The sequence below is a fragment of the Monomorium pharaonis genome, chromosome 10 (genome assembly GCF_013373865.1).
Source record: "Monomorium pharaonis isolate MP-MQ-018 chromosome 10, ASM1337386v2, whole genome shotgun sequence".
Taxonomy (NCBI): Eukaryota; Metazoa; Arthropoda; class Insecta; order Hymenoptera; family Formicidae; genus Monomorium; species Monomorium pharaonis.
The window spans coordinates 7,071,019-7,085,107 of record NC_050476.1 but is presented as its reverse complement, the minus strand read 5'-3'; the positions used below and the strand labels follow the sequence as shown (position 1 = coordinate 7,085,107).

General features: G+C 40.8%; 1 protein-coding gene across 1 annotated transcript; it reads left to right on the top strand.

Moving 5' to 3' along the window:
- The first annotated feature begins 6,788 nt into the window (after nucleotides 1-6,788).
- On the top strand, nucleotides 6,789-7,965 carry LOC105828992. The gene is made up of 2 exons (XM_012667599.3): nucleotides 6,789-7,342; nucleotides 7,535-7,965. The coding sequence occupies exons 1-2, from the start codon at nucleotides 7,168-7,170 to the stop codon at nucleotides 7,792-7,794; spliced, it is 435 nt and encodes a 144-aa protein (XP_012523053.1). The 5' UTR covers nucleotides 6,789-7,167; the 3' UTR covers nucleotides 7,795-7,965.
- Nucleotides 7,966-14,089: the final 6,124 nt, after the last annotated feature.

Here is a 14,089-nt window from a genome sequence, read left to right as displayed (position 1 = left end):
AAGGACGCCCCGAATGTCAGGCCACCGTCCATGCGTCCATTCAATTTGCCGTCGATTACAAAACCCTTCTCTCTTTCTGTCTCTCTTTTTCTGTCTCTCTCCCTCTCTCTCTCTCCCGTAATCCCGTATCCATCGCCCATATGATCGACGAGCATTAACCGTTTCCGTCACGCGGGCTCTTTGTGAAAAAATTTTGACAAAAAATTGAATCTCGTTATTCTTTCCCGAACCATGTGAACGAGTGACCCAGAAAGAAAAAATGATTACGGATATATTTCGTGAGTACTTCATTCAAAAGTTGTTTAATTCCCTATCTCGTCTTAATAACATAATGTTTTGATTAGTAAACTTATAAAATAATATAAAGTCGACAGAAGCGATATAACGAATTTAAATTTCACTCTTTATCTTATTCTAAACTCACAAAATGACATTAATCAAAATGTGATGTTAAAATTTCATTAATTCTACTTCAATAAGTAAACTTTAAGAATGAGATATAAATGTCTAACATATAAAGCGGTAAATAATGAGAGTGAGATATAGGAAGGATATCCAAGATAATTCGATATCTTCCTTGACACAGGAATGTCATATTCCTCGGAACTACTTACATACGTACACCAACATGTACGAAAGTAATGAGCATTCCTTCCCACAAGTTGCGCGCGGCGCAACTTGTCAGCCTTTCGCTAATCACCAAATAGACCGTCTCGTCGCTAATTACTGTGTCAATTAGACGCGAGAGTAGACTTGCGAATTAAGGGGCAGCCGATGTGTTTAAAGTACGCAATTTTCGTCGTCTATTTGAGAAGAGACATACGACCATGTCGGCGGCACGAAGGGGTAGGGCGAAAAGGGCGAGGCTCAACGGCGAAAAGGACCCGAGTACGCCATGGAGAAAGATTCGAAGCGGCTCGTTATCCATGTGTAGGAGGCTCAGACAAACAGCCTCGTTTGTCACGCGCTGACCTCCCTAGCTACCCTATCCCTATTTACTCCCTCCTTCTCTCATTCACCTTCGGCGACTCGGAATTCTGACGCTCACGAAGAATGTCCTCCCTCCCAGCCGAACAATGCACCTGGGTGCTTTTATGCAACGAGTGAAAATAATTCCCTATGTAAAATAAATGTATCTCTTTGTTCCTGCCCATTATTCAAATTAATTATTAATGATAAAAGCCAATTTCCGGGAAATTTTACTCGCACAATACTGAAAAACTATTCCGCCAGAGATGTAATATTTATTTCCTTTTCAATATATTTTGTTTTTACTATGTGCTTAAAACTATGAAACTTGTATAGGACAATATTTTTTAATCTCCAATGGCTCTCGATACGACTGTGAGTGGTTACAACTTTGAAAGGTTGTAAAGCGCCACGTTCAAATTATTTTCACTCTATTTTCATTCTGTTTCGAACGGATTTTATAAAAATCGGAGAATTCACGAATACTTCTTGTTGCTACTGAAACGCGTTCGATTAACCTGGTAAAACATCACGAACGAAATACCCGCGCGTACCTGGAAAAACAGTCGATTCATGCTGCCTTTGTCGCCTTGCCAGCTTTAATAAGGGAAAACGGGGAAAAAAAGGGGGAAACGCTACGAGATTAATTACGGGCGACCGACTTTTTACTTCCGTAATTGGCACGGCCGCGCCTGCTGTTTTAACGGCACCGCGTGCAAAATCACGAGTCTTCAAAATTAATTAAAGTAGAAGTAAACCATTCGCGTGAACTGCAATTGATAATAAATAAAGTTTTACAATTCTCCTTTTTAGATCTTTTTCTCACTCTCAGGAAATTAAGATATCAATGTAATTTTAATCCTATTCGTATTATATAAAAGCTTTGATTTTTTAATAATATATTTTCATCTTAATTTTCAACTTTGTGGTATACTGTCAAATACGTATACATCTTCTATTAATGTAATTAAAAGAAACTTATAATATCCGGGCGCAAAAGTATAAAGTTATGCTGGGAATATGTAAAATTTGCATCGTCTTTATTAAAGTGAAACGCATTCTTCGCATTACGGTGTTCTTCTATGTTCCGTGAACATGAAGTGTGACGGCAAAAGTGATCTCGACGACCACGAGTCTAAACATTCGTTATTGATAAACCGTCACATAGAAAATGGCTACTAAAGTAGTAGTCTGAATTTATGTAGTATCTTTATTATTATGTTAATTATACAAGTCGAGAAACTACGGGATGGGATAATTATTATACGAATCGCCGGCGCAGAATGTTAGAATTATCTGTGCAAGGTAATTTAAATTAATAACGAATGGAAATGTAGTTCGTTACTTCATTATTGGCGTGATGAATAATTTTTAATCCAATAAGTAAGCTGACTTTACTTCTATTAAATTGTCAATAAATTGTCCCATTCTTCCGCAATAAACAGCGTCAAGCGAGAAACGATTCCTTCCTTCGTCATAATGAATAAGCCGTAACGAACAATTACGCGAAAGTAATTTCTTAAACTACGGAGGAAAATTCCAATTCCAGAGACGAAAGTCTCGCAGTAGTAGCCCAATAAAGATATCGTATTAGGTACGGTAATTGATTAGCACTGTCGTTAGATCCCTAAACTTCGCATTCATTGAGCCAAGAAGTAGCGAAAGCCACTCTCACACTCGTTAAAACAGGAGTCAAATTCATTGACAATATCATAAAATCCTCGGCATCTCGGTAATGCAAATTCCCAATAATATTCGCATATATCATTACGTAATTCACACATAAATCATATCGATAATGTTAGTTACGTGGTCTAAAATTACGTCAATGTTTAGTTATGTTAAAAAGAACGCGTCGCAGTTTTCTGACTTTTCAAACAAAATATGATTTTGGAAGTTCTCTCTTTTATCATTCTTCCTTTTCACATTACAAATATTAACTATCCAATTTCATTTCAGTAATGCAAAAGCTCACACAATTACAGTTTTGAAACACTGGTTTGTTCTGTTTCCGCTTTTTCTCCCCCACCCCTTTCCCCCCTCTCCCATTTCCGTTTCGCCGGATCGCATTTACATTGTAACTACGCCAACGTCGCGCGAAATCATGAGAGTACGGACTTGCGAACTATTTGCGGAAGTTATGATGCCCCAGATATACGGAAAACACGGGAGAAACATAACAAGCAGTAGTTTTGTCAACGCGGTGAAAAAAGGCTACGAGACTGCAGTGGGACTACTGAACTTTCCGAAGTAGCTACTGTCTGCGCACTGCAGCGACAACAAATGTTACCTCGGGGCTACGCCAGTCCGGGACAAATATATTTTTCACGCATCCTCTTTCCCTATGCAAAGCGATGAACCTATTATGTTGAACGATAGCGCGTTTTCCAGACGTCGTGACAGCCTTCTGTATTTATTCACGAAATATATCGATGGATTTTCACCGCGAGTTTTTCCAATATAAGTCTGATCAAATAATAAGCTTACTGAGAGATGAAACGTCACCGTTTAATTTCCTTTCATTCTTTATTTTCAGAAATATTCTTGTGGCCGTCGAAATATCTAATATTGCAATCAATTTGTGGGAAACCAAACGGTCGCGGTGCAATCAAGTCGAAGTCAATATTCCCGTAGATATTTTTATGTTATATACTCGTACATTATTCTTGCAAATTATCTAAACGCTGAATATATTTCTACCGAAGAGAAAACGTAAGAAGAAAATAAAAAGTCTTCTCTTCTCCGCGTATTCCAAGTTAAACATAGCATCATAAGATGTTCGGTGTTTATACAAAAGTTCTTGGGGACTTAATTCTGTGACGTTTTATTTCTTGAAATGGTCTCCGCCGTGCATCGGATACTCGGCAAGAGACACGAAGTCTCACGGACAAAAGTAGAAAGGAAGTGCCTTCATCCGCACGAAATAGAAACCGCCGCTGGAAGTATATTAGATTCCCTCGAAAATAAACGATCGTTGATACGAAAGGTATTGGAGAAAGCAAGTATTACAGGCATCGCGATTGAAATTGTCACGCGACGTCGGAACGTAAATTGAAATTCGTTTTTAAATATTTATACATATCGCGTTGTATCGATATCGAAAAGTCCGATAAATATTGCAACGTTATTTATTCGACGTAGCAAACGGTGCGCATAGTACATATTGCCCAGTAAGAACAGCCGATCATAATTTGTATCTCCGCTGGTTTCGTCCGACCCACTTTAGAAGAATAAATTTTTCACGCCTAAATTGACTCGCGGCGCTTGTCACTCGCCGATTAACAACTACATTTGTAACGGAGGGAGGGGGGGGGGAGGGGAGGGGCGCATTGAAAATGCAATTTTATTGCCAAAACCAGGGACGATAATCTGTTTTACATTTGTATTAATTCGCACAGAAAGCTCGGTTAGGTACTACAAATCGATGAATATATTGCACGAATCCCATAGAGCGAACCTCATGTTTTTCATATTTTCGATCAAATACATTATTTCGAAATTATATTATACCTTTGTAACGTAATTGATATGACGTTCGTTAATAAATCATGTGTGTAATGTTTGATCGAAATAAGTTAAACGAAGCATTAAGCCCAGCAACACGGCTTGACGGTACAAGCAATTATTAATGTCCCATAATTATTAACACACGATTATTCAAAAGAGTGAATCTGCGCTTCCCGGATTTGCATAGTCATGTTCAACATTACTCTCATAAATGCGAATATTTTCGATTACTCGCTTCGCAGACGCGATTTTAGCATTACCTAAATAATTATTCATACAAGGTTTTAATATTAATCTTGACGATCTATAAGTACACATTGTTTTAACAGATGTTAAGAGTACAAACATCGATAAAGCCAACAATCGACAAGTCAATGATTTGCACCATCGTACATTCGATGTACATTGACCCATTGAACCATGATGTATTTAGCCTGCAGCAGTAGGTTCGCAAACGCCTGTTCAACTACCGACTACACAACGTTAACTGGTTTCCCATAATTCAAAATTTAGAATTCGCATATATTCAGATTCGGTTAAAGGCAAATAGCGTGAAATTTTCGTAGAGAAAATTCCTCCTTACAAAATATATAAAAGATAATCATTCGTAAATTATAGAATATAGAACTTGCAAGGAAGCTAAAGATAAAATGGCACGGTTGAATGGAATTAAACAACATTTCTCTTAATTTGCTATAGAAACTGCGTCAACGCGCGAATTGGAATTGAAGCGCGCTATTTACGCCGAGCTGGTACTTAATGGCGAGAAGAAGTTCGGAAGTTAAAGAGCTAAACTTGCCGCTACATGCCGCCGACCCGCGTGCGAGAGACCTCCCGCCGGATTATCGATTAAAAGTTCAACAGTCCGAACTTTTCAGCGACTTTGCACAAAAAGCGACACGCCGACTTTGGGGCACCGGTTCGCGCCATCCTAAAGGGAGATGTTTTAAAAGCTGATTATGCAACGGTAACAATCGCGCCGACCGATTCGTCTCAAACTCGGGCATCCCGAGTTATTGAATCGCGCGCGATTGAAAAAAAAAAATTTTTCCCCTCGACTTTTCCCCCTGCCGGAAGTATTAACCGGACGAAGTACTTCATGAAAGTAAAACATGCTCCGCAGCCCCGCGCACGTTATATGAAAGCGCCCGCATAATATTAGCATACCCCTTCGGCCGCATGAAGCATATCTCCATGATAGAGCACGTCGAATATCGCGCGACCGAGAATGAACGGGGAGATTGATGGAATTTTTGAGTTCGTCCAAATATTCGTTCCTCCCCCCCCCCCCTGGTTCCATCCCTCTGTCCATCGCGTAAACCGACATGGCAGACCACACGCATGCAATACGCATGCACATACGTGCCGCTTAAAATGTAGTAACGTCCGCGCATGTTTTTTTATGAAAAATGTTTTATTTTACCGGAGATATTCCAGATGTACATATAACCATCTGTTTAATAGATTTTCTTGAAAAAGAGCTATTTTGAAAAAAACATCACGTAGAAAACTAGCTGTACCGCAAAAAAAGGGTGGAGAAAGGTGGGTGGCGGGAGAGGGAGAGAGAGAGAAAGCAAAAATATCAACGGAAAAAAAACTGAAATATTATCTTTTAAAAGCGCAGACATTAAGAGCGTTATGAAGTTACGTAACAAAGGAGAAGTTTAGGTGCCAAGAATATTAAGTTCTCCTAGCGGCGCGCGCTCGAAAAGGAAAAAAAAAAAACTCGAGTGAAAAAGGGAAGGAAAAAGAAAATGAAAGTGCCGGGGATATAGCGAGGAGAGAAAAATTAAAGCGCTGTTGAGGCGGCAGAGAAGAAACGGCACGTGATATATATTACGGCGTTTGGAGGTGTGCGACGCTTGTGTGGGCGAGAACCAAACTGAGACAATATTTGCGTATCTATTTGTGAAGTACGATTCCACGCACTTCGCGGAATGACACGCGGGGGCCTCCTCCCGCCGCAATACCGGCGAAAGTCGGAGACCGAGCGAAACAATGAGAGCTCTCGAAACGGAGAGGCGGAACTCTCGTCGGCATATCGTCTTCTGTCCAGAAGAAATTTCCGAGTGAAAACAGCGAAGCTATTCCCGGCGGCCAACTGTCCCGCTGCTTCCTCCAGAGCCCGACGGTTCTACGGGGAAACGGAGTCGTCCTCCCCCGTTGCAGTCCTTCCTCATCTGCATTTCGCTTTTATATACTTTCTTTCTCCTTATTTCCGCCACCGTCTTTATGTAGCGAGGCTAGGCAGAGGGAAGAAAAGCACTTCGCTCGCGCAGATATTTCTCTTTATGTACACTTGACATATAAAGATTTCAACTGCAAGAATAATTCGTGCCGTTTGTTAAACACAACTTCAGACGGTAGCGTTACTATTGTGTTTTCGACCGTGATAACCAACTTAAAGAGTAATAAGACCAAATTGTAAAAATAATACGCTAAAAACAGTTATGAAAATCTGATTCAAACTCCTGTTGGCAGACCAAACTGAAATGCGAGATACACAATCAACGTATAGCATGAAAAAATGAAACAGTCAAGACGATGACAGCAATATGCTAACATGAGATATGCGAATTTGTCTTAAACGCCCAAATTATTTTGAATAACCTTAAACAATCAAATTTTAATAGATGTACAATTTACATTTAATGATAAAACAAATTAATTTATAATCGTATCGGAAAAATCATGAATCGTTGCGCTGTGTGTCCAACTAATGCACAATCACCATATGATGAGGTATCACATGAGATTGACGGTAACATTTTAACCGTTAAATTACCAAAAGATAAACATCGCGTTCAAGCTGTAAACGGACAAATTGCCGAACCTATCATTGATGTTAATTGTTTGGATAAACATGGTAAAATATTAGCTATAAATAGCAAAACACTATAATATATAATACAAAAAAAAATAAAAGTAAAATCCGTTAGTATTATTTGAATATTAATTTTGCTATTTGCAATAAAAATTTTAATAATAAGATTATTTACAAAACTAAAATATGTTATGTTAAAGTTATTACAAAATAATATCCTTCTGGAATTGTAAGGTAAGAAATGCAAGAGAGGCTGTCCAAAAATCAACATAATACACAATCAAGCACCTACTCCGAAAAAACCGGAGGAAGAAATGTTGTTTCTAAAGACAACAAGACAAATCACCGCCACCAACGATATGAAGCACAGTCTTGAAGTGGAATTTAAGTCACCGCGAAATTATATCCCGTTACCGGAACCAAGACCCATAATTATTCCAAAAGAACCTGTTATCGTGAAGAAACTTGAAGATAAAAGCAGAAAAAAGAAGTAAAACACAATAAAGATAAACATCAAGCAAGACCTTTAAACACCATCTGTGAAAAATATTGTACTTTTGTAAGTAAAGTCTGGAAAGAAGCTCTAATTTGTAATGTACAAGGCCAACGACAGATACTCGCAAAAGTAAACTCGTGGATCTAATAAAACTTTTTTTAAAAACAGATCTAACTAGAATTTTTTGCTAATATACTAAAAATCCTTTAAATATAAATATGGCAAAATGGGCCAATTTTTCTCAAAACTATCACCATTTTTACGAGTGATTCTCACACAAATATGACAAAATGGTAATCAAGGGATCAGTCCCCCTTACCTCCGTCATTGTTGCAACATAGATCGAACGAGAGATTTTGACGTTAGATACAAGTGTCTTACAGATTTACGAGTTGCTATACCGAAGTGTTCGCCACTTTGTCGAAAACACGGAGGCATGCACGAGATCGAATAACGGAACGATAAATCACCGGTGGTATTATATTCTTGCCCGTCTTGGGAAACAATAGATCATATCGCGTATATGTACGGATACGCTGGTATTAAACCGTTTTTGGGCCCATTGTCGCCCACCGTCGCCGTAACGGCGGCGACCTTTTTAAGCCGCGCGCTTTAAGTTTCGCTCTCTCTCTCTCTCTCTCTCTTTCTCTTTCTCTTTCCCTTGTGCGATAAATCACAATTTTACCTACTGGTAAGAGAAACGCGACCACGAGCGCGCTCAAAGAAACTCGGTTCTCCGATAAAGGGTTTGAAAAAGGAAGGATCTCCGCAAATATTCCATTAGGACGCGCTCACTAAGAGCCGGTGTAAAGTATCACTCGAGGCTCTCACACTGCTTCCAACGAGGAAAACCAGAAAGCCAAGGAATGTGTGGTAACGGAAAGAAGAAATGCGAGATCAACGAAGAGACCCGAGAGGATCGATACGGATAGAGTGACAAAGAGACCTATTTTTCCAGAAGCGTAAAATATTCATTGTCGAGTAGCAATGCGAAAGCGATCTTTGCCGCGATCTTTCGATAGCGTGTGGCTTCGGAGTTTTTTTTTTTTTTCGAGCTTTTACGTGGTTCATCGATGTTCTTCCTTTACCTTTCTTCCCCTTTCCCAAGCGAATGTATAATTAATCGACATTTAAATGAGATTTTAATTAAAAAAGTTTTTTGTCACTAACGTATCACCTGTTTCAGATTTCTTTCCAAAGTGGAAGGGGGGGGGGGAGAGAAAAAAAATGATAAAAGCGAGCTCCCCTCGCGCTTTTTCCGCTCAGACTTCGTTTACTTTTGTTACAGCGCGTCTGCAATCCCGTGGATCTTTGCGACTTAAGCTTCGAGTCTCGTCCCCTCCCTCCCTCATGAATCAGACGTACTTACGAGTGTCATGATTCGCGGCGCATGATTTGCGACCGAGCGAAGGGAAAAGGGCAAGTGGTAGAGCGCGACGTGAGCGCCGATAAAAGATCGTGCGCGTGACGCTTCTCACGCGCGGTGACGTAACCGAGTGACGGATCGTTGTCGGAAAAAGGTGCTGTAGTTACACTCGAAAATTGGAGAGGGATTACCTGCTACTACCATCGCCTCGATAGCGAGGGTACATCTGCAATCGGGAAGGGCGGAATGATGAAACGCGTCATTTGTCTCCGCGGACCCAAAATACTCACGGCACTCAACACGAAGAACATCGGGTGCGGTTACGAAGCCGTAAAAGCCTGGCAACGACAAATGCATCCGCTTGTTGCGAAGGCGCGCGAGTGCACGCGCGAGTGTTGGCCCGTGCACTGGATGGCTGTAATTGGGCGCTGGTTACGGAATTCATTGCCGCGTTTAGGGCCTTAAATGGCCGGGAGATAAATCACGATTAAACGCGACCATCAATCTAAACTCTAACGTGTAACGCCATGTAAAACGGAGTACGGGGATTCAGTTCAGTACGAAAGAAAGGAATAAACATATGTGAGATCCTCGAAAATTCAACACGCAATTTAATTTTTAAAGCGATTGAATATTCGATTAAAGTTATGTAATATTCTCTCGGATGCTTATTACATTCGTAATGTCGCTGGATATTTGATTGCTTATAAATTGATTGCTGTTTGCAATCAATTTCCTTAGCGAGATGAAACACTGTCGTGTGTCAAAATGTTTGCCGCGTAAGTATGTGCGTTGTATGCGGGTTAATATCCGCGTGCGTAGTAGTATCAGTAATCTGGCGCAAGCAGGGGCAGAAATTTCGTTGCCACATTTAAGACCAGCCTAACCGTAACATGGACCGAGCTGAGTATCGAATCCGACGTTGAGCAAAGCTGGTGGAACCGCAATTTACATGCGCAACGTACTGCCTTTAACGCAACGTGGGTATAGCCGGGCTAATGGAGGATCTTAGTACAGACAGAATTGATGATCGCGATAACAAACGCCTAAATTTATTTCCCAACGATAACGTATACTTCATTCAAAGGCATATTCGCGGATATTTCTCTCCCTTTTTTGAAATTCTTTTGATAAAATCCGTAAACAAAAATCTAGCATCATAAACTGTTAAATTGATGTTCCGAAATTTTCGTCAATGAAAAATTGATTCGTAATTGGTCAAAGGGTTTAATCATTAAAGTTTGATGCGGGAGTAAAATAGAGGAGAGTAAAATATTCTGCATAATAAACGCTATTATGGACATATTTTAACGCGGCAGGTAAATATGCGAAATTCGCCGTAACCATCCGCGCTGGCATTCACTGGCATTTTCACCGCGTAAAATGCGGTGGTATAATATTATTCAAAAAAATATAGAAAATAATGAGATTTACAAGATACTTTTTACCCTTGTGCAAAATGAAAAGCTTATTTTAATGAAAGTATACTTAACGGGATCGTTAATGTCGAAGTATCTTTATAACTAATGTCTCTGTAGTTATAAAGATCAACTCTGCAGTCAGGAACGTTTCATCTGCATATTCCGAGTAAGCCGCTTAAAAGTTAACGAGTATCAAAGACAGCACGCATAGTCGAAAATCTGATGGTAACAGCGATGCGAAATTAGCGCGCAAAATTATTCACGCGATTCACTGGTCATACACGTTCGAGTAATGAATGCGAATTCGTGCATGTATCCGCACGATAGAAATGCGCAGTATAATTCCACGTTCGTACGTTACAGACAAATATAATACGAAATTAATTGAAAGAATAATTAAATCTGAATAATTAAAATATTGCTGTAATTAAACTCGAGATAGATAATAACTTTTCAAACCGTAAAAGGATCTATGAAAGCATTATTTATATTATTCGTAAACTGATATAAAAAAATAACTGCTTAATATTAATAATTTCTTAAACAATTAAAAAGTATAAATCTTCAACTTCAAATAATCATCACCTTAAACTGTAGCCTTGATGAAATTTGATACACTTTCATCACAGAAATATTCTGCGGTGTACACGATATATTCCACAATTAATTGCAATAAATCGAAAATGTTATCAGATCTGATTATTATCGAAAACCACCACTGTATTCTGCAGCGCGAGTTTGTATATTTAACCGACTGCAACAACCTCATGGAATTCCACGCTGCCCCGATCGCGAAAGCGTTCGCGTGTAATTTAAACGATCTCTTCCTGTGCAGCTCCTGTTGTATAATTCAATAAAATTTAAATTTATTGCCTTGCTCGCGATGCGAATGGCGATTGCTCAGAAACGATTCATTGGAGAATTCCCCGTACACTCGGGGTGTCTCTATTTTTCTATTTCCCTTTGTATATTTATAAGAACACGTCTGTTTTACGGTAATACATATTAAATCATCCTTGACTTTTACATTTTCACTTGATATCTCAACGGAGGAGGATTCGTTTGTTCGAATTGGAAGCAAACGTCGCCGTATCGCCGCCCCATCGTCTTCTTATATATCTCTTCGCCGGCGGCACACTGTGCAAGCCCGAAACGTGAGCTTGTCCGCCGTGTGCAACGCGAATGCACATTTATACGGCGTATATTCTCGACACCGGGGCCAAGAAGTGGGGCAGCTTCCGATCTTTCTCTCCGTATACTCCGTATATACGAAGCATTGTATTCAGCGTGCCGCGCGATAACCGGCATTATCCGGACACGTTGTGATTTTCCGCGGAAAATAAACCCACCGCTGTTTCCGCAGCGTGCCGAGAATACGCGATACGGAGTCGACAAGAGCGAAAAGTCTCGACGGTTGACCGAGCCGACGGCGACGACGGCGACGACGACGACGGAAGCGGAGACGGAGAGAGAGAGAGAGAAAAAGAGAGAGAGACGAACTCGGCTATACACGATCGGTGAACGCACAACGAAATTGATCTTATTTTCCGCTCTCACGCACCCTTCCGCCATTTTCCGTTCACCCTCGTCGCGTTCCGATGGTATTTGCGCGCCGAGTGTATCGCCGATAAGGCTCGAATAATCGCTTCGTGACTATCGCATTATACAGTCGAGAGACCTCGAAATGATTCTTCGCCGTGCTAGATGGATTCAATTGAAGACGACATAACGATAATCCGCGCGCGAATTCAGGGCGCTAGACATTTCTCGTGTAACAGACAGAATTGAAGTCGCCGGAATATCGTTGAACCGTGTGCGCGTGAGAAAAGAGAATTTCGCAAACCACGGATAAACAATCGCGCGATAAAGATATTTGTTACTTCGCGAATTTAGAAAAGTGAAGAAAAAATACGCGCTGAAAAAGAAATCGAACATATTCAATAAGATATGTTGTTGCGGGCTGCCAGCTACAGATATACTCAATACAATAATATATGCTATTGCAGGATCAACATTGTACTTGCATTAACAGCAAATATTATTGTATTGAATATTTTATGTAGTTGGCGGCCCGCAATCACATATGTTATTGGCTATATTACTTTTTTTTTCTGTACAGAATTGTACGCTCTCGTTCACCCCTCGTTATATCTCTGACAAGCGCGGAAAATGAAGAGCCCGCTGTTGTACCGCGACATTTGTCGTTTCATGTGCCTCACTTATCGCATAGAGCAAACGCGTTTGGCGACGAGTCTCGGACAATCGGCGAAATCGGGCGAATTAAGCGTGCAACGTGGCGCCGAATGTGCGCGAGGCCGTTTGCACTTTCGCGCGCACGCGATAACACCGCCGGCGAGCAATCGGTAAACAGATTAAAGCGCGTTCGGCGAGTCACGCAGGTGAGCGCCAATTGCGTTCATTATTAACGTAATCAGGTGCAGCTGAGCCACGCATGAATACTCTTCGCAACGCGGGCGGTTAACGTTAACGATCGCGTTCGACGGTTGGCAACGACGGTTGGTCGCTACACATTGCCCGATCGGATGGTTTTCGATTGCCGTGACCGATAATGAGCCCCATCTAAAAAAAAAAAAAAAGATGAATCATGCTGATTCGTATCTGGCATCGTGTCGCGCGAACAAATTCGGAACCCCCGGACAGCGGGATGCGCGTTTTTTTTTTGTATATGTATATACAAAATGCAAATATCTTTTGATAACGAGAATATTAATGAGCGAATGTTTATAGGGATACGAGATTGCCGGATATCTAAAATATAAAATATTGGATATTTTCCGACGCGAATTAATTACGTCGTATTTCTCTCGCGTCGAAACACGAGCGCTAGAAAAATGATTTTATTTCATCAAAATAAATTACGTATTATGCGTTCGAAATTCTATAATTAATAGCATCTCTAAGAATTATTCCGTTTTCGCGTGTCAATTATTTGCCTATCATCCCTTCGCGTTGCATTTGTGCAGCAGAGCAAAAGCAGACAAATAATTCCGCGGTGGAACACTTCAAAATTCCTTTAATACGCATCGAGTGGTCGGACGTCGCATGGAGAAGCGACGACACTTCCAAAAGGGAACGATGTGGGCGAGCAGGGTTCTAGGGTCTAAATGGAGGACCCTCCTTGCTTTTGAGACTGCGGATCTTGGCAGGATTTTGGTTTCGTTTGACGGAGGCGAGATGGGAGCGAAAAGGTGCCTCGCGCGCGCGTCTTATGCTGGTATAGCGAGAGATATAACCACTGAACTTCTGTATGCCGTGCTCCCTCTGGCACACGGGGCAAGAGAGCAGGAGGAAGAGAGAAAGAGAGGGGAAATTCCAAAGACGGGGCTACATTTGCATTTCTCGACACTTAGATGCGGGCGGCAGGCTCGGCGCTTTATGCAAATCTTAATTTGCCTCACCGGAAAACTCGTAAAATATCCATGCTTTTCCGCAATAAACCCCCAAATTACTTGCACGCTCCCCTTCGCTTTAGGCCCCTCCCCCTC